Genomic DNA, 19,678 nt, shown 5'->3' with positions numbered 1-19,678 from the left:
ACAATGTAAAGGGAATACACTCCAAGTACACACAATGTAAAGGGAATACACTCCAAGCACACACAATGTAAAGGGAATACACTCCAAGTACACAATGTAAAGGGAATACACTCCAAGTACACAATGTAAAGGGAATACACTCCAAGTACACAATGTAAAGGGAATACACTCCAAGTACACACAATGTAAAGGGAATACACTCCAAGCACACACAATGTAAAGGGAATACACTCCAAGCACACACAATGTAAAGGGAATACACTCCAAGCACACACAATGTAAAGGGAATACACTCCAAGCACACACAATGTAAAGGGAATACACTCCAAGCACACACAATGTAAAGGGAATACACTCCAAGCACACACAATGTAAAGGGAATACACTCCAAGCACACACAATGTAAAGGGAATACACTCCAAGCACACACAATGTAAAGGGAATACACTCCAAGCACACACAATGTAAAGGGAATACACTCCAAGCACACACAATGTAAAGGGAATACACTCCAAGTACACACAATGTAAAGGGAATACACTCCAAGTACACACAATGTAAAGGGAATACACTCCAAGCACACACAATGTAAAGGGAATACACTCCAAGCACACACAATGTAAAGGGAATACACTCCAAGCACACACAATGTAAAGGGAATACACTCCAAGCACACACAATGTAAAGGGAATACACTCCAAGTACACAATGTAAAGGGAATACACTCCAAGCACACACAATGTAAAGGGAATACACTCCAAGCACACACAATGTAAAGGGAATACACTCCAAGCACACACAATGTAAAGGGAATACACTCCAAGCACACACAATGTAAAGGGAATACACTCCAAGCACACACAATGTAAAGGGAATACACTCCAAGCACACACAATGTAAAGGGAATACACTCCAAGCACACACAATGTAAAGGGAATACACTCCAAGTACACACAATGTAAAGGGAATACACTCCAAGCACACACAATGTAAAGGGAATACACTCCAAGCACACACAATGTAAAGGGAATACACTCCAAGTACACAATGTAAAGGGAATACACTCCAAGCACACACAATGTAAAGGGAATACACTCCAAGCACACACAATGTAAAGGGAATACACTCCAAGCACACACAATGTAAAGGGAATACACTCCAAGCACACACAATGTAAAGGGAATACACTCCAAGTACACACAATGTAAAGGGAATACACTCCAAGTACACAATGTAAAGGGAATACACTCCAAGTACACAATGTAAAGGGAATACACTCCAAGTACACACAATGTAAAGGGAATACACTCCAAGTACACACAATGTAAAGGGAATACACTCCAAGTACACACAATGTAAAGGGAATACACTCCAAGCACACACAATGTAAAGGGAATACACTCCAAGCACACACAATGTAAAGGGAATACACTCCAAGCACACACAATGTAAAGGGAATACACTCCAAGCACACACAATGTAAAGGGAATACACTCCAAGCACACACAATGTAAAGGGAATACACTCCAAGCACACACAATGTAAAGGGAATACACTCCAAGCACACACAATGTAAAGGGAATACACTCCAAGCACACACAATGTAAAGGGAATACACTCCAAGCACACACAATGTAAAGGGAATACACTCCAAGCACACACAATGTAAAGGGAATACACTCCAAGTACACAATGTAAAGGGAATACACTCCAGGCAAACAATGTAAAGGGAATACACTCCAAGCACACACAATGTAAAGGGAATACACTCCAAGTACACAATGTAAAGGGAATACACTCCAAGCACACACAATGTAAAGGGAATACACTCCAAGCACACACAATGTAAAGGGAATACACTCCAAGTACACACAATGTAAAGGGAATACACTCCAAGTACACACAATGTAAAGGGAATACACTCCAAGCACACACAATGTAAAGGGAATACACTCCAAGCACACACAATGTAAAGGGAATACACTCCAAGCACACACAATGTAAAGGGAATACACTCCAAGCACACACAATGTAAAGGGAATACACTCCAAGCACACACAATGTAAAGGGAATACACTCCAAGTACACACAATGTAAAGGGAATACACTCCAAGCACACACAATGTAAAGGGAATACACTCCAAGTACACAATGTAAAGGGAATACACTCCAAGCACACACAATGTAAAGGGAATACACTCCAAGCACACACAATGTAAAGGGAATACACTCCAAGTACACACAATGTAAAGGGAATACACTCCAAGTACACACAATGTAAAGGGAATACACTCCAAGTACACACAATGTAAAGGGAATACACTCCAAGCACACACAATATTAAGAGGTAAACACTGCACAGTGACGCACATTATAAACGTGCACACAGCGGCCCAGGGCGAGCAGAGCCTGGAGTTCCCCACGCCGATGATGGTGACGCAGGGAGTGCGGAACGTGTCCCGCAAACAGCCCCAGCACGCGGTGGCCGGCCCACAGTCCCGACATGTCGGATTTCTGTAACAGATACAAAAAAATAAAACCAATTACCTCACGAGGTTTCAATAACGTGTCACGGATCCAGCCATGGAGACTCGAGGCCACAAACTAAGAACACTTCAGAGCGACCATTTACTAATCGAATCACGTCCCAGAAAAGCAAACACCCCCCCAAATAAATAAATAAATGGCTGAGCCATTTACTGTAAAGACGTAAACACAGCGTTGACATCTTCTTACTAGTCTGTTCTGTGAATCCTGATAAGGTTTTAAAATACTGGAAAAAAAATAACCCAAGTGAAATACGAGCCAACAGATAACCCCGATTAAAACTTCACCGGAGAGGAACAAGAGTCAGATGACAGATAAATCCTGGATCAATGAAGTGATAAAATAATTCAAAAGGAAGGATGAAACCCACATGGCGTTGTAAACCCACGAGGAGAACACCAGCACTTCCGTTTATCTTTCGCCTTCTTCTTCTGCTTCACCAACTTCAGAGAAGCATCAGGATTTACACACGATGTAAACCTTAGATCCTCGTTCATAATTTCATTTTAATTGGTTACAAAATGTATATCAACATGAAAAATGAGATTGGCGGTTTTACAAACCAAACTTACTGTAGCAAAATATACACCTTTATTCGTCACCTCACGGAACCCCAAAAATTCGTCACCAAAATATACACCATCATTCGTCAAAATATACACCAACTTCAGAGAAGCATCAGTATTTACACACGATGTCAGCCTTAGATCCTTGTTTATAATTTCATTTTAATTGGTTACAAAATGTAAATCAACATGAAAAATGAGATTGGCAGTTTTACAAAACAAACTTAGTGCAGCAAAATATACACCTTTATTCGTCATCTCACTGAACGCCAAAAATTCGTCACCAAAATATACACCATCATTCGTCAAAATATACAACTAACGGAACACACCCCTCAGATATGTTTGGCGTTGTTCACAATTGGCTTGTTGAACGCTTGCCAAATGGCTTAAGCACTCCATCAAAACGGTTGATAAGGAACGGCCGGCTTAAGAGGAGATTTTCAAAAAGAGGACAAGATGATGAGGTTTCGTTCAACCGCACCCATTACACAGTTCTTTTGTCACTTCATGCTATTTGGGGGGGGGGTCCGGATGTATTGGGTGGGTCGCTCGACTACCGTTATTCTCAGGTTTTCCGTCTGTCTGTTTGTATGTAATGGACAGCGCTGGAGGCCAGAGAAGTAAACCAATTTTGATGAAACTTCACTGGTAGGTTCATACCAGGATCGCGTTGTATGCTTTTGAGCACCGTTTCTATGGATGCCACCGTTGCCTAGCAACGGGACTTTGAAATTTTTGGAAACCCCCCCCCCCAAAAAAAAAAAAATTGGAAAATCAAAAATCGCCTTCCGCACTTCTATGTGCACTATAGAATCAACCTCTTTGTCAAAAATTTTCAGCCCGATCCATCAAAAACTGTATGACTAGTATGCAATTATATAGCGACCACCCATGTCGCCTACCGGCTTGTCGAGAACATTTCTTGCCCCGATGTACAGTTTAATTGTGGGAACAGTAAAATTTTACACCCAATTCTCCATCAGGGGGGGTTAGCGGTCAAGGCGTAAATCAGAATCTTAATCACAATTTTGTTTTGTTCTTGTTAACTCACATAGGCCAGATTTATTACTACCCATTACTAAATGTATTTGCATGGATGCTATGACATTATTGTATTGGTGTTCAAGCAGTTAATGTATGAATGAGCTATGGTATGTAAAGTTAATAATAAACACAAAATTACATTTAAAACACCTTCGTTTTGTTTTAATAACAATTTGACAGGAATGCATGCTGTATGGATGAACCACAAGTTCAACGATGCAATCTATCAGAGCTGCTAACTACATGTATCTACTTCTTCTTTTTTGATTTTTTAATGGCACTTTCAGAGCCCGTAGGCTCTATACACGCCATGCACCTGAACGTGATCGAAATTGTTTATTATCCCATCGAGTGTAAGGAAATTTAAATGGATTTCCCACACTCCTTCAGGAATGTTAGAACCAGCTTACATAATTGAAGGTGCTACTAGTTCATCTGCCTCTACACTCCCAGTAGATCCAACACCTTGATCCCCATTACTCCTACATTCTGCACAAGACGCCGCCTGGGTCCCTCATAAAGAGGGCAATTTAGGAATAAATGATTCAGATCTTCAGATCTTCTTTCCTGCACGTCTCACAAAAACCCGTAGGGTGGCACCCAAGTTTTATACAGACATGAATTTAGGCGGCAGTGCCCAAGTCTTTGCCTTCCAAGAGCCACCTGGTCTCTCCAGGAAAGCACGGGAAGTTTAACTAGAGGTACCACATCCAGATGCACCATGTGACAGAATCTTCCCTTCGTGCTGGAGTCCCACGGAAATTGCCATTTTTTTCTCGATCTGGCCCTTGGCCAGATTAATAATTTCCAATGGTTCCAGGGGGATTTGGGTGACATTTTCCAGTTTAACAGCATGTTTAGCCGCTCGATCACAGGTCTCATTTCCATCAATGCCTACATGAGCAGGGATCCAGCACAGGTCGATGACCAGACCCCTCCTCTTCACAATATTAATCAAATGCCAAACTTCAAGCACGAGGTCATTCCCACAACCATCCTGTAAGGATTCCAATGCCTTTAACGCGGAAAGTGAATTAGAGAGGATAACCAGAGTGAGAGGATTAAACTTAATTATACATTCTCGAGCCAGAACTATGGCAAATAGTTCGGTCGAGAAGACCGAGAGATGATTCGTTAGCCGATTTGCCCTGACCACCCTGAAATCAGGGATGCATATTCCAGCAGCTGTCCTTCCAAGAGAAGGTTTTTTGGAGCCGTCTGTATATACATGCAATGATTGACTCCAATTTGAATTGATAAATTCAATAGCCTGATTGCATGTGACCGCAAGATTAACCGTGTCCGATTTTCCCCAGAGACCCACATGGAGGTGAGGGGATTCAAGGGCCCAGGGGGCCCAAATAGAAATTTTATGATGTGGGTTGACCGGATGGTAATCCAACCCCATTTCCTTAGCAGTCATTTTACATGCAAAGCCGAAATGCGGGGAAGTGGAGTTCCCATCAAGTTTTAGATATTCCCAGCAGTTTGCAAATAAGGCTTTACCAGGATAGTTATCCCCAGATGCGGTGGCTCTAGCCCAATATTTCATTTTCAAAAATTCCCAAAAGAGAAACAAGGGCATCTCGCCCATTTCCACCAGAAGGGCAGGTACAGGATTGCTGGTAAAAGCACCCAAACAGACATGGATGGCTTTAGATTGGACAATGTACAGTTTTTTTCCGATTGCTCACAGACATATCCCCAAGGACCAGGCAACCATAATCCAGATGAAAATGAATAACAGCTTGATATAAAAGGAGAAGACTATCACGATGTGCTCCCCACTGTGGAAGAAATTAAGTTCTTCTCTTTTGGAGTCTGAAACCATTTATTAGCAGCACACATCAAATACAAATAACAACAAACATGCGCATGGGAAAAAGGATAACAAGACAAGAAAGCAATAACAAACACAATCCTCTTTTTGCTCAAAATTCACAGGACATTTGTCTTTATACTCTTCTGGACTGCAAAAGACATGGGAAAACATCTGGCAAGGGTGAATGGGGGGGGGGGGGGGGAGCCAGCAAGCGTGATAAAGGGAACTGCAGACATGGCCACTATGGGAGGGAAGGAGTGATAGACACACTCAGGTCATGACTGCAGTGTGGGAATACGAGACCGGCAGTGAGAGAGAGAGGGTGACAACATAGTTAAGACAAAATATGAAGAGGCCGAGTGAATGGAGACACAGGCCTATTATTTGATCAAACCTTCCGTTTACCATTGAGTAACCAGATTCTCAAAATATGACATTCCGTTTTATGCTGTCATATAATTGTCCTTGGGCAACAAGGCATCTGTTGCAATCGCCTTTCGAGAGTTATTTAATTACCAGCAGACAATAGGCGCCAGCTGCAAAGTGTCCTTCTCTTGAGCAGCAGAGCAGTTTAATTTTAATATTGGATATACTAACTTGGATATATATTTCAATGAGATAAAGCACATAAGATTTCGTAAGATACCTTTTTATCTTGCTTGTATATCATCTACATCACTATGAAGATCAAAAGACTGCAACAAGAGATTTAACTGACAGTCAATTTGATTCCAGTACAAGAGTAACACCCTCTATAGTGTCAAAAACAGTAGTAGAAAAATTGACAATACATGATTATAATTAATTTTATTTCTTCCACATCCCCCCTTCTGTCCTATGAGGACAAATTTACATAATTATGTGACACGTAATCACCATATCCCATTCCTAAAGGAGAGAAGACATGTTTTTCACAAGTTCACCCACATTAACGGCAACGAGTATTCACAGTAGAAGAATGTTGAATGAGGGCCATTTTGATCGCACCCCAGATGGGTTAATGAGTGTGTTTCCACCTAGTTTACGGCCAGTTCATCACCAACTGTCACGAGTTGTGAAGGCGTGCTACCCGAGTCCAGATGATAAGCAGTTCAGGGTGTAGATAGAGCAGCACCAAACGGGGAACACAGTTTAGACACTCCCTACACCACATAGAAGGTCAGTCCTGACCGGTATGAGCTTGGGCTTGACAATGTGTTGCAGTGGTCCTTGAAGAAACAGAGGGAGCTTGAAACGCAACTCAGAGGTCCAGCCTCAGCAGAACTTAGAACTCGGGGCCCCTAAGCGGCAGTTCGGGCAATCAAGTTCGTTCCACCAATACGAGTTATGCACGGCAGAGGCAACAGCGATGGCTCCAGCAGCGATTGCCCCAGTTGCGCTGACCTCATGATACAATGGCCTGCACACTATTGGGCACACGTTGCGTCAGCAGGAGCAGGAGCGGCAATGACTTGCTGCATGGACCCTCAGGGCCTTTGTTGTGCATTGTGTGACCACGGCAAGTTCATGATGTATTTGCAGAGCAAGGATTTGCGAGTGTGGTCAGGGTCATTCCCCCAGGCAGGCACAATGCAATAGCGATGTTAACAGCCTTCTTGGGGTTTGACTTGTCCAACCTTCTCTTCAGTGGGATTTTTTACATGCTCGTCTCATCTCCTCAGGAAGGGGGTAGTGTCATGATCATGTGATGAATTGCCCAATCACCCAAATCTGGGTTCTCCCCATCATCCAATCTTTCGGTGGAAGTTATTCCAAAGCTTCATTAGACGAAATCGTACACTGCATAGTTCAACTGCTCTCAACACTCCAAAACAAACAAAATCAATGTTAAACACTGATTAAACACGCCAATCAATAAAACGTCGTGGGCTCATGTATTTCAATAAAACTGACAAAGGTTCTTATAGAAGCATTTAACTTGCATTGCATGTTGTATCAAAATTTTACCATTCTTTTTCCTTTTCTCTCTTTTTCAGACTTAAATGACATGCTAACATCTAAAGAAATCTCAGTTGTATGAAAACTCAAAAATAATCATCTCATTTGCTATTTGCATGTAGAAAGGGCAGCAGCATTTTTTAGGGTTCCAATTTGTACAATTCTAGAAAGGTCTCTTCAGTTTGTACCATTAAAGAGGAATACTTTGAGAGGAAAAATTACCCCCTCTTTAAGCATGAGGCAATCAGTGAAGCTGCCTTTAGTGAGGGCAATGTTGTGGTAGCACAATTGAAAAGTACTATGACAACAAATAACATGTCAAACAAAAATCAATAATTTTGTCCATCATCCTCCAAAGATCCCTTTTAGTCAAAAAAAAAATTCCATCATCTTATATATTATTTCCGAGTTTGTGGTTTCGTGTCGCGCTATCTTCGACTTTGTTCTGTGCTTGAGTAACGTGATATTCGGCTTACATTATCTCAAAGACCATATGAGGTGCATGGTACAAAAAAAGTAAATAAAATGGTTCTGAAACAGTGAAATCGTATTGCACTTACTGCATTAAAGTAAAATTACTACTGATACTCTGCATCAGTTCCTTTCTCAAACACACCCACCCCAACATGTCGCGCAGAGTGTGAGTTATGCTAGTCTGTATAATAATTATGAAAGTTAGCTTCTTCTTCTTCTTCTTCTTCTTCTTCTTCTTCTTCTTCTTCTTCTTCTTGCTTTTCAGTGCGTTTTAATTTGGCTGAGCTATAAATACAACATTCAAACCCACCAAGAGGACAGCCCCCCCCCCCCCACTTTTGGAGCAAGTACCATATCCAAGGTGATTCGATTTTGCAGTTACCATTTTAACATTGCAATCATTTTAACATTCTTCTCTGCAAAACAATCCAGTTACATTCACAAGTAGTTCCAGAGCAACTGCCATTTATTTGTTTATTTATTTATTTACTGTTCAGCGAACTTAGCACTTCCGTACTGAGGAAAGATGATCATAAGGCCAAGTCAGTGTTAAAAACACCCCGCTTACTTTGTTGCAAATTTTGAAATGGCAAATGGGTATGTAAACATACACAAAATACCACAATCAAAATCATGCACCTGACCAATTAATCAGTAAACAAATAAAATGGGTATTATTTTAATTGTGCCATTACACAATTTTCAATAACATAATTCTTACACTCTGATCGAGTTAACATTAATTTAACTTATGCCTTCTGCGTTGGGCATGATTCTGTTTTATCTTTTGTTTGTCTTTCCATAAAATATGGAGGCATTTCACTTAAATTACAGTTAGGCCAGTACCAGCTACTAATCAGTGAGTGCAATACAATTACATTACATGGTACAATTCCTAATTCCATCAATTGATTTCATAATTGCTGTTTGGTCGAGCCATTCTTTCTATTTCTGCATTATGGTTAATATAAATACCATGCTGATTTCCCTCATATGTTGATTTCCCCCTTATAGTTAGTTTATGATTCCTAATATATAATATTGACCAATCTGTGCTCGAGTGGTGGGCTTGGGATAATCGATCAATCCATGTCACGTTGTCCACAGGTACAGTGATTAACAATACATCAATCAATCAATACGAGCCACCAATAATCAGCGGAATACCTTACTTTGATATAACAGATTATTTACATGTGTTCCAAGTTACTGGTTTTAATGATGCGGACTCTAATTACTCCGCAAATTTCGATCCATTCAGGAAGAAAAACAAATTGGGAGAATACTCTGTCACTTGAAGACCCCAAGACGAATCCAAATTCAAAGAATTTCAAAACAAACTGAATCTGTTGACTAGATAAGCAAAATAAAATCATCACAAAGAAAAACCTCTCAATACAACTCAAAGACCAAAGGAACCTCGTCTGTAATCAACCCATTAATTATAACCAAAAGAAACATGAAGGTTCAAATCTCATAATGAATTGTATTAGAGAATACCAATATTTTTGATGAGCTGAGTCTGAAAGTAATTAACTCAGTTACTGTGTACACAACCTCCACGAGTTAACAACTTTTCCCCATGTTTATGTATTTGACAACCAACCCAGTAAACAGATGTGTGAAAATCACTTTTCTGATGAATATCACATGCAAACATTATCACGAGTATCACTTGTTCATCACTACAAACAGATGAAAGCACACTGCTGTCCTGTTGCTGGGTTTCACATTGTTATATTAATTAACAGGAGTAATTAAACACACAAAATTTCTCCAAGCAGTTTAACAATACCAAATGCTAACGTTGTTTAATTAATTTCCAACCTTTCTCATTTACATAACCATTCTCTGCTCCCAGATTTATGGTCTATCAGTGTGACGGTCAGACAAAAATTGTTGTCCAATTAAATTTGATTCCTGACAAATATTGGATTCCTTGTATTGATTTGTAGTCCTGACGAATATTGGCCCATATTTCAAAATGAAAGATTTTTTTTGCTTTCTGCATGAGTAAGTTGACCTTGGCTTGGCTGCAAGCCCGTAGATCAAAAGGCTTGGCATCAAGCCCTGAGAATGTTGCTGTGATAAATATTCCAAGGCTGTGGGTCCGAGACGCACCAGCCCTGCCCGTAATTTTCTCCCAAAAGCATTTTTATTTTGCTAAGTGTGAAGCTTTGTCCTGGTTCTTCGATGTCTGACATTTAAGAAAGATCACTATTTTAACCCAAATTTTCTTCATTTGATATACTGTACTTGCAAGTACTTTATGTGCTTGCTTCACAAATCAATCATTATAAGAGGTATTTGCAATGATAATGTCTCACAGTTAATCAATTCATCAAATCTTGCAGAATCAAATAATCCTCACCAAAGCTAACAATATTTCATTCATTATATGCAAGGAAATTTGCTTGCTTGAGTCGATCAAAGGGTTACACTGGGTGGTTTGCCATTGCCTTCCCAGCAGTAGTTTGGGCAGGAATTTGTCTTTAACATAAACATCAACTGATGTCATCTATCAACTTTAACATCCATCAACTAATGAAGACAGCATGCTTAGTTTAACATCCATCCGAGGGATAAATCTCTTCATGCAGTACTAACAGCTTGTAAAACAAGACCGTTGTAAAAAAGGATGAGCAATTCTGAAACATCTATGTGCAAGGAAGCTGGTATTTTATCTCTTTGCTGATCTTAACAAGGAAAATCCTCTTTATCTCATTGTTGATGACTTTACCCCCTGCCATTCCACCTGTCATCCCTCAGATCGGCAAGCAGCAGCCTCTTCACTCTGTACAGATCTGGATAAAATCACAATCTGGTCCATCACGTGGAACATGTCTTTCCATCCTGACAAATCTCACACTCTCATGATTCTCTCCGAAAGGACCATCTGGAAAATTCCCCCATCTATTTTCTCAACAATCCTCCTGAAGAAGTCTTTTCATTCAAGCATCTGGGTCTCACTATTTACCAGGATCTTTCCTGGGAAAGCGATATTTCCAGGCTGGCCTCCAAAGCCAGTCGCCGACTGGGCATCCTCCATTGTGCAAAGTCCTTCCTTGGCACACCTGAGCTCCTGACCACAAACAAAGCTTTCGTCCACAACTTTATGGAGTACTGCTCTCCACTCTGGGCTGGTGCTCCTGCCTCTCATTTTTGTTGGCTTCATGCTGTGGAAACCAAGGCATTTAAGATCATTGGTATCTCCCAGCGATGAGGCTGAGTCTTTGGATCTCTCACTCTCACCACAAGCAGGTCGGTGGTCTTTCTGTCTTCTACTATCTCCTCTCCAGCCTCGCTCCCTCCTGCTCTGTCTGCGATATGTCACCCCCATATTTCTGCAGGGTGCCGAAGGTCCTCCAGCAACCCCCTTCTGGTAAAACTACCAAAATGAATAATCACTGCTCATCTTTGGAACAAACTCCCACACTCTCTTAAATTCCACTCTTCTCTCCAGGTCTTCAAAACAGCTATTCGCCACCATCTCGTATCTCCCCCCATGCAAAACCATGATCTTTTCTACCCCTGTTAATCTACCCCAAACCCACCTCCTTCAAATTTCCTGCTTTCCTTCCTGAAAGTCCCTGTCATGTAAGGACCGGAAAGTCCCTGTAGTGTCCATCTGTGTACCCTGCCCCATCCCTCTCCCTTCAATAGATCTCCTCTTGCCTTTGTTCCCTACTGCTTTGTCCTTCCCTCTCCCACCTGGGACTTTCAGATAAAGTCCCTGTCATGTATCTCCTGCTCCCTTTATTGTACGTTCTGTGTGTTAGCTCTCAAACGAGCCTCGGCATTGTATGCAAAAAAGAAGACACCTTGTAAGCCTACGAGAGTGGGACAAAGCATTCGTCACCAATTTTGGCTGTAATGTCTGAGTGTGCTGGGCGGTGCCCATGCTGTCGGGCGATGATGGGTATTTCTGCTCACGTAGTATATAAAGCAATTTATCACTTATAACAAAATCCCTCCCTTATAAATCATCAATTGAACTGAAAAATCAAACCTCACCGAGCTGAAGTGATCATGTGACCGGCATTTTCTCCTTCACGAACACTTCCACCTTCTTCCCCTGGCTGAAAACGATTCGGTTTTAAAGCAATTCCATCAATAATTTTCTCTCCAATAGTTTCTTCGAAATCCTACTGATCACTTTCAACATTCTGAGAACCATCAGTGTTGCTAATGACGGTGGAATTAGAATCGGAATCCGAGCTCGACCTGAACTGTTTCTCGATGTAAACCGCCATTAAGATCAACGTGAGTTCATAGTGTGATGTCACTGGCGAAATCGAAAAATCGACACTCTAGGTCGAGGGCTTCTTTGAACACTTTGTGATTGGCAAAAAAATTTCAATTTTTTTTCCCCTTCAAATTAGACAATGATTAATGATTCTCAATGGTTTTCAGGAAAAAAAAAACTTACGTTTGGGTTCCCCTTTAAGACATCATGACATCACTTGTCATGATGTCTTAAAGTGTTTTTATATAAGATGAAGTTGTTTTTAGAACTATTTGAAGAAGCAGTTATGAAGGTTATTTGATTGATATCTATCATCATAGTGGTCTCGAACTCTTATATCTATCCTACACCTCCACCTCAATGACATCACATAGTGTTTACATTGGCAAAAACTATCATATAAACAAGTTTCTGTGAAACCAGTAATTTTACGTTTTTTAAATCCCATGATAAAACAATGTCATCTGTTTTATTGCTCAATGATAACTTTTGATAACTGTGTTGTTATTTCCCCAAAACTTTAATCAAGGTTCACTAACATTGATGGTGATGATGAAAACAGCAACAACATCTGTGAGCTCAGGAAGTGGCAAAACCTCAGGAAGGTAGGCAAAAGCGAGCATTTAACAATATAGTTTTCATTCACAATTATTTTCGCAGATCATTGTTCAAACATAGTAAAATTGTTGTCTGCAATCATCAAAATATGACAGACAATTATCGATACATCAAACATGGTATAATAGTTGTTGGCTGGTTATTGGAAATCATCAAACATGGTAAAATAAAACCATTTATATCATTCTCAAATGAAACTAGTCTAACATCCACCAGATTGAACTCATCTAAACTCTAGCTGAGTCCCAGTATATCTTGCAGTAGACATGATGTGCTTTGGTGTGGGGACATTTTAGTAAAGACACTTGACAGCGTTTTGAAATGATCTTTTCTGTTTAGTTGCAACTGTGCTTTTAATATTCATTTTTGTCCTTTCAATCATCACACAGAGGTTCAATGCCCTTTTGTGGTGAATTGCTTGCAGTTTACGGAAAGCAGAAATGACCGTTGATCGAATCTCCTGCATTCTGAAACCAAATATTAATGGATTAACTATGGCCGGTGATACTGAACTGATAAGAACCAAAATGAAATCAAATGTGGGAATTCGAAAAAATCGTTTCAGCACTAGTATGACAATAAGTGAAATGAACTGCGCTGTAGATGCAAACAATTGTGTAAAACATGTGTGCAACACTTTTATATTTGCCTCTGTGGATGATTTGTGACATTTACGTACAATACACCATGTAGAGTACAGTGCTGTAAAACCGGTCAAGCCGTACACAAGATACTGAAAAAATAGAGAATGAATGAGTGAAAGATTAACATTTCCACAAGCTGTTCTTGCAACGGATGAAGAAGTACAGCAAACCTCACGAATTACCACTGAGTAGTTGCAGTACACCATTGTTGTTGGTAGTATAACATAGCTTACACTCAACAACAACCCGATTATTAAAACTACAGTCACAAGTTTCACAGCACCACCTTTGTTCACCATCAGAGCCACATAACTGTATGGCCAGAAAATAGCCCAATGTCGGTCAACGTACATTAACCAGGTGGTGAGAGACTGTTGAAACAATGTGCAATGTGCACTAAACAACTGAAACAAACACTCATTAAACGATATTATTTTACGTGTTGCAATTATTCTACTGAAGTAGCATGATATTCCCACAACTCCCCATGAAGTATCAGCGAGCGATGATAAAGCAATGTACAAGAGCATGGGTGAATTGAATCTACGATAAAAACAAGCCGCTATGATTGCTGCATTGAGTGGGATTGAAATGCACATTATAAACGTGAAAACCGACATGATAACTCGACCGCCATAATCCAAAGGAATGTCCGACAGATCCAGTGTGACTGTGCGAGGCAAAGATGCCTCAACATTTCCGTTCATGGCTCCTGTAAATACACAATGAAAATTGTAATAACTTGTGTTCCATCAAGTTCACAATGATGAACACAACTAAACAACAGAAGCCACTCCTGAGAAAAAGGCACATGACAGCATGCCTGGAGTTTGCAAAAAGGCATGTAAAAGGCACGTAACATATTACGTGGTCTGATGAGAGGAAAATTAAACTCTTTGGCCTGAATGCAAAGCGCTACATCTGGCAGAAACTGAGCACAGCTCATCACCCATCTAACATCATCCCTACCATGAAGCATGGTGGTGGCAGCATCATGCCATGGGATGCTTTTCAGGGGCAGAGACTAGGAGACTTGTAAGGATAGAGGGGAAATTAATGGAGCAAAATACAGGCAAATCCTTGAGGAGAACCTGCAAATCCTTGAGGAGAGTGCAAAAGACCTTAGACTGTGGTGAAGATTTACATTGCAACAGGACAATGATCCCAAGCATACAGCCAAAGCAACAATGGAATGGCTTCAGAACAAGAATGTGAAAGTCCTTGAGTGGTCCAGCCAAAGCCCAGACATTGAATCCCATGGAGAATCTATGGAAAGATTTGAAGATTGCTGTTCACAGATGCTCCCCATTCAATTTGACAGAGCTTGAGCAAATTTGCAAAGAAGAATGGAAGAAAATCCCCAAATCCAGATGTGCAAAGCTAATACAGACATACCCAAGAAGACTCGAAGCTGTAATCGCTGCCAAAGGTGCTTTGACAAAGTATTGACTCAGAGGGTTGAACACTTATTGATGCAAGACATTTCAGATTTTCATTTTTTTTAATTTGTAAGTATTTCGAAAGACATGTTTTCACTTCGTCATCATGGGGTATCTTTGTAGATCGGTGACAGAAAATTTAAATTTAATCCATTTTAAATTCAGACTGTAACAAGAAAATGTCACAAAAGTCAAGGGGTGTGACTACTTTCTGAAGTCACTGTACATTGAGATTGAATACTGTTTTGTGTATAAACACTCAGACATGATTTGGGATTTTGATTCAAGTTAAATTCGTGTGGCCTGTTTTATGTACATTTACCTTAACATGTGAGAATCTCAGGTTAAACTCCAAGGTATTGGGTTGATTAGTCCTTTTTTACAGTGCTCTTTGTAATTCATGTTTAAAGCATTTGCTAATATTCCCTAATCGCATTATCCTGCATATAATCATGAATCTATTACTAAAAGGAGCAGTGTGTGTGTGTGTGTGTGTGTGTGTGTGTGTGTGTGTGTGTGTGTGTGTGTGTGTGTGTGTGTGTGTGTGCATGCGTGAATGTGATGTTTTATTCCAAAGGGTTCTGGCTGTCACTGAGTTATAACAATGGTGCCTTTGGAAAGCTGATAATAAACTTACTTCGTACAAAAACTAAAATTGCATCATTTCATCCTTGGCAGACACCCAACCTGTCCACTGAGTTTCGTCTGAATCCATACATCACCTTTTGAGATATCCTGCTCACAGATATACAGACAAACAGACAGGGGTGCAAACATAACAAACGTCCACCCTAGGTCGGGGATGTAAATATAGTACACAAAAGGGGCCCACAAGCAACAACCACAGCTATGAAAACAGTGACAACAACAAGAACAATGTGTTATAAAATATGTTTCACATCTTTTTCACATGTGTCATGTCATTTTGTTACACGCGATCCTTTTTCACATGTTTCACTTCATCATACATCCTCATTGAGACTCACAGAAAGACATACAATGTTTATGAAGTGCAACATGCTGTTCTTTGATGAAAGCCATCAGCAAAACAATGGGTCTTTTCTGCAGTTATTGATAAAAGTTCTGTCTCTAAAACTTCCTTTTGATTGAAATGAAAATTTGCAGAAATGGCTCACAATTCCGGAATTTAAAAAACAACGTCGGGATTATTCCATAACAACAAAACTCAACACATCATTTCTAAATGACAATGCATATGTAAAGGGGCTGTCATACCTTGACGTTTTAGCCAGCGTATGCCGACGTATGAAAAATTTGGCGAATACGCTGGCACACGTCGAATACGTTATGGGTAAGTTTTGTATACGTTAAGAGCATGTTGAAGCACGCTGAAGCACGCTGGCATACGTCGTAGTACGCCGAGCTCGTCGACAAATTTTGTGCATGCTCAAAATTTTCCGGCATATGCCAGCGTATGATTCACACGTTCCGCATACGCTGGCCATAAGTTGTAAGCACGTTATGCGATCGTTGACACACGTCGACACACGTTACTTGTAAGTTACTCATAAGTCGAAATACGTCGAGGTAATGTTTAGCGTACCCAAAACTTATTTCTAACCTATGAGTAACGTGCTGTGAACCTATGTGTGACGTATCTCCAACGCATATTGACGTATGTAGACGTATTTGACGTCTTCCTGATGACCACAGAACTTACTGAACGTGTTTCTAACTTACAGCTACCATATAATGGCGTATTGGCAGCGTTTAGGGGAATTGGTATATAAAAATGGGCTTCACAGAATGATTCAGTATTCCAGACTCCATGGTTTTATTTTATTTTATTTTTTTCTTCAGCATGACGGTGATGTTGACACTTCGATGTCTCGTGCGGTTATGATTTGAATCGTCGAGCGGCAGCCTTTTAATAGGCTATGCCACGTGATCGTCGGCGATACTCTGCCGCGCTATGCATAAGTTAGATTATCGTTGCGCATAAGTTGTTAACGCCGACAACATGCTAAGCATTCGTTGGTATAAGTTATCTATAAGTTATCGAAACGTTCTCTGTACGTTACTAATACGTTATGCATATGTCCAACTCGTTAATATATGCCCAAAACTGAAAAAAACAACAATAGTTCAGCGTACGCCAGCGTTTTAGATCAATATTGATTGATATTGTAAGAGGGATGTCCAACCACACTAGTGCACTGAAAGAAACTTGCCAGGGTGGAGGTGTGTGCTGGCTCATGTGCTTCACAAGATGGGACAGGCAGCTGAGAGCATGTACAGCAAGGGGTAAGCCAATGCAAGCAGCAAAAAGCATCGTAGCTGTATTCTAAGTCATGTGTTCTATGGAACTGAGTGCCGATAGTGTGATCAAGCTTCCTTTGCTGCTCGCCAAAGGATGATTGCATTAAAAAGAATAGAAGTGCACATAGAAACTAACAAATACAAGCACCAGCGAGCACAGGTCTTTTAGTAAGCCAGCACCTGTGGCTCTGGCCCAAGCAAAGGTCTGATTTAAAATAGCCTCACACAGGAGCATGGTTTTCAGATAGAAATCTAGCATAGGCACTCCTGGCATTGCAAAAACGAGCACTGTATAAGAATAGTGCCATGTGCATGGCCTGAACACCTGTTATGTGTCTGACAGAATGCATGCTCATCTGTTGCACACTGCATTGGATCTGTACCAAGAGGCGGGATTGAAGCATCAGCACAGCATGAACAAGTGTGTCCAGGTTAAACCACTTTGATGGTTTGGTATCGTGCCTGAGAAAAGGAGCCTTACAAACCATGAATACCAAATCTACCAAACAAACAGTTGATGATGCAATACCAACAACCAAGTTAGAGGTTATGGGAATTAAAATCAATGAAATACACGAATCTAGCTGAAACGCTTCAAGCCCATACAATCATAGCATTCTCAAATACGTAATAATGTAGTAAATATTTACCTGTGACTTTGGATGTGTGTAATCTATTAAATTGACCGAAGTCAGAAAGACCCGACAGATCAGGTGGTGCACAATGCCAGAATTCCGATGGTATCAAATCAATGCAATGATATCTTCACGATACACACATGGTGTTCATCCACATCATAACACCATAAAATATTCTATGAGATGCACTCAATCTATCTAACTCTGTGGGATGCGTTTTACTTTACATACATAATCACTTACTTGTATCGTGCACAGAAACCTGACGTCTTCACGAGTATGTTGTACCTGATTCTCCATTTATATGTAAATGCTCAGAACAACTCTGAAGAGAGTACTTAGGCCTAAGGGAGCCTTCTCGAGATTGGACAAATTGGATTTCTTCATGGATACTTGATTGCTAGATGAAGTGGAAACATGCACAAAATTGTGTTTACAACTTTCACCTGCACCAGTGGCACATGATGCTCAGAACGCAGGTTCAAATCCCAGAAGCTGTACTGTACTATATATCAGGAAGTCGATATACTTCCTATTTAGGGATGACATTAACACTCTATCGGTTTAATATAAACACAAATCCTCAAAACAATCCAACAAACTTATTAATCTAATAATTAACTATCAGTCATCTGCGGAAGATTTCACATCCAACAATATTCATGAAACTCTTGGCGAGCATCGCTAACTACAAAAATGACTGACCCCAAACTGCCTGTTTGTAATTTTTCTTTTTATTTTCACACAGCCAAACTCAAATTTATTTTAATCTCAGGACTTGGTTTAAACACCAATCTACCACATTTTATTGTGGGAAAGTCCATGACTACTCAAAAGTTTCAAAAAAGGAAAGGATTCAACAAAGTAGGTAAAGCTGAATGCAGCACACCCACGAGTATGGAAATTAAGGCTTTCGAGGATTTGGTGGGAAAACACCTGCCAATCAGCCTAATGTAGTGGCTGGTGCACCATGACACAATTGTCATTGGTGTGGTTAACAATGGAATATAATTTCTGCCATATAGAATAGTACGACTATAGAATGTGTTTTTACACATAACCGACAAGATATTTCATAGTGCAATCAAAATAAAATTCTCCAGCATGTAAATTCATTTTTTTAAAAAAGTAATATAAAAGGATGTAGGGATTGTATGCCAAAATGTATGTGAAGAAGGTGGGGATAGTCACAAGAAATTATCATGTGGAACCATGCATCTCAACATCTTTCTTTGAATAATGGTTGTGCCTGTAAATGACACTATACATATCTCTCAATTTAGATTCAATTTCACCACAAATCTACTATACTAAAAAAACAGAATATGTTTGTATGGATGTTTGTTCGTCCTTTATAGGCGGCCAAACCGTTGGATGGAATGAGATGAAACTTGGCATGAGTGATCCTTGGGACATGAG

At 40.2% G+C, this 19,678-nt stretch overlaps 1 protein-coding gene and 1 long non-coding RNA gene across 4 annotated transcripts in view; one reads left to right on the top strand and one right to left on the bottom strand.

The window, feature by feature from the left end:
* Positions 1-3,004, bottom strand: part of WDR36 (WD repeat domain 36) — a 60,552-nt gene extending 57,548 nt beyond the window's left edge. Inside the window, exons 1-2 of one of the 3 annotated variants that reach the window (XM_085871378.1) lie at positions 2,918-3,004; positions 2,371-2,514 (exon numbers count right to left, since the gene is read on the bottom strand). In XM_085871378.1, the coding sequence (XP_085727504.1) occupies positions 2,371-2,505 (135 nt within the window). In that variant the 5' untranslated portion in view covers positions 2,506-2,514; positions 2,918-3,004. Of the gene's footprint in view, positions 1-2,370; positions 2,515-2,736; positions 2,758-2,834 lie in introns of those variants that run through there. The other 2 variants (XM_085871377.1, XM_085871379.1) reach the window with 2 other exon arrangements.
* Positions 3,005-3,451: 447 nt separating this feature from the next.
* LOC147033224 (uncharacterized) lies at positions 3,452-16,163 on the top strand. The gene is made up of 3 exons (XR_015055501.1): positions 3,452-3,580; positions 13,170-13,245; positions 13,648-16,163. It is a non-coding gene; the product is annotated as an uncharacterized LOC147033224 (long non-coding RNA).
* The last annotated feature ends 3,515 nt before the right edge of the window (positions 16,164-19,678 follow it).

This window comes from Eptatretus burgeri, chromosome 2 (genome assembly GCF_056783735.1).
Source record: "Eptatretus burgeri isolate ZD-2024b chromosome 2, Ebu_testis_v1, whole genome shotgun sequence".
NCBI classification, from domain to species: Eukaryota; Metazoa; Chordata; class Myxini; order Myxiniformes; family Myxinidae; genus Eptatretus; species Eptatretus burgeri.
The sequence above is the reverse complement of the archived record's forward strand: the minus strand, read 5'-3'. Positions and strand labels throughout refer to the sequence as shown.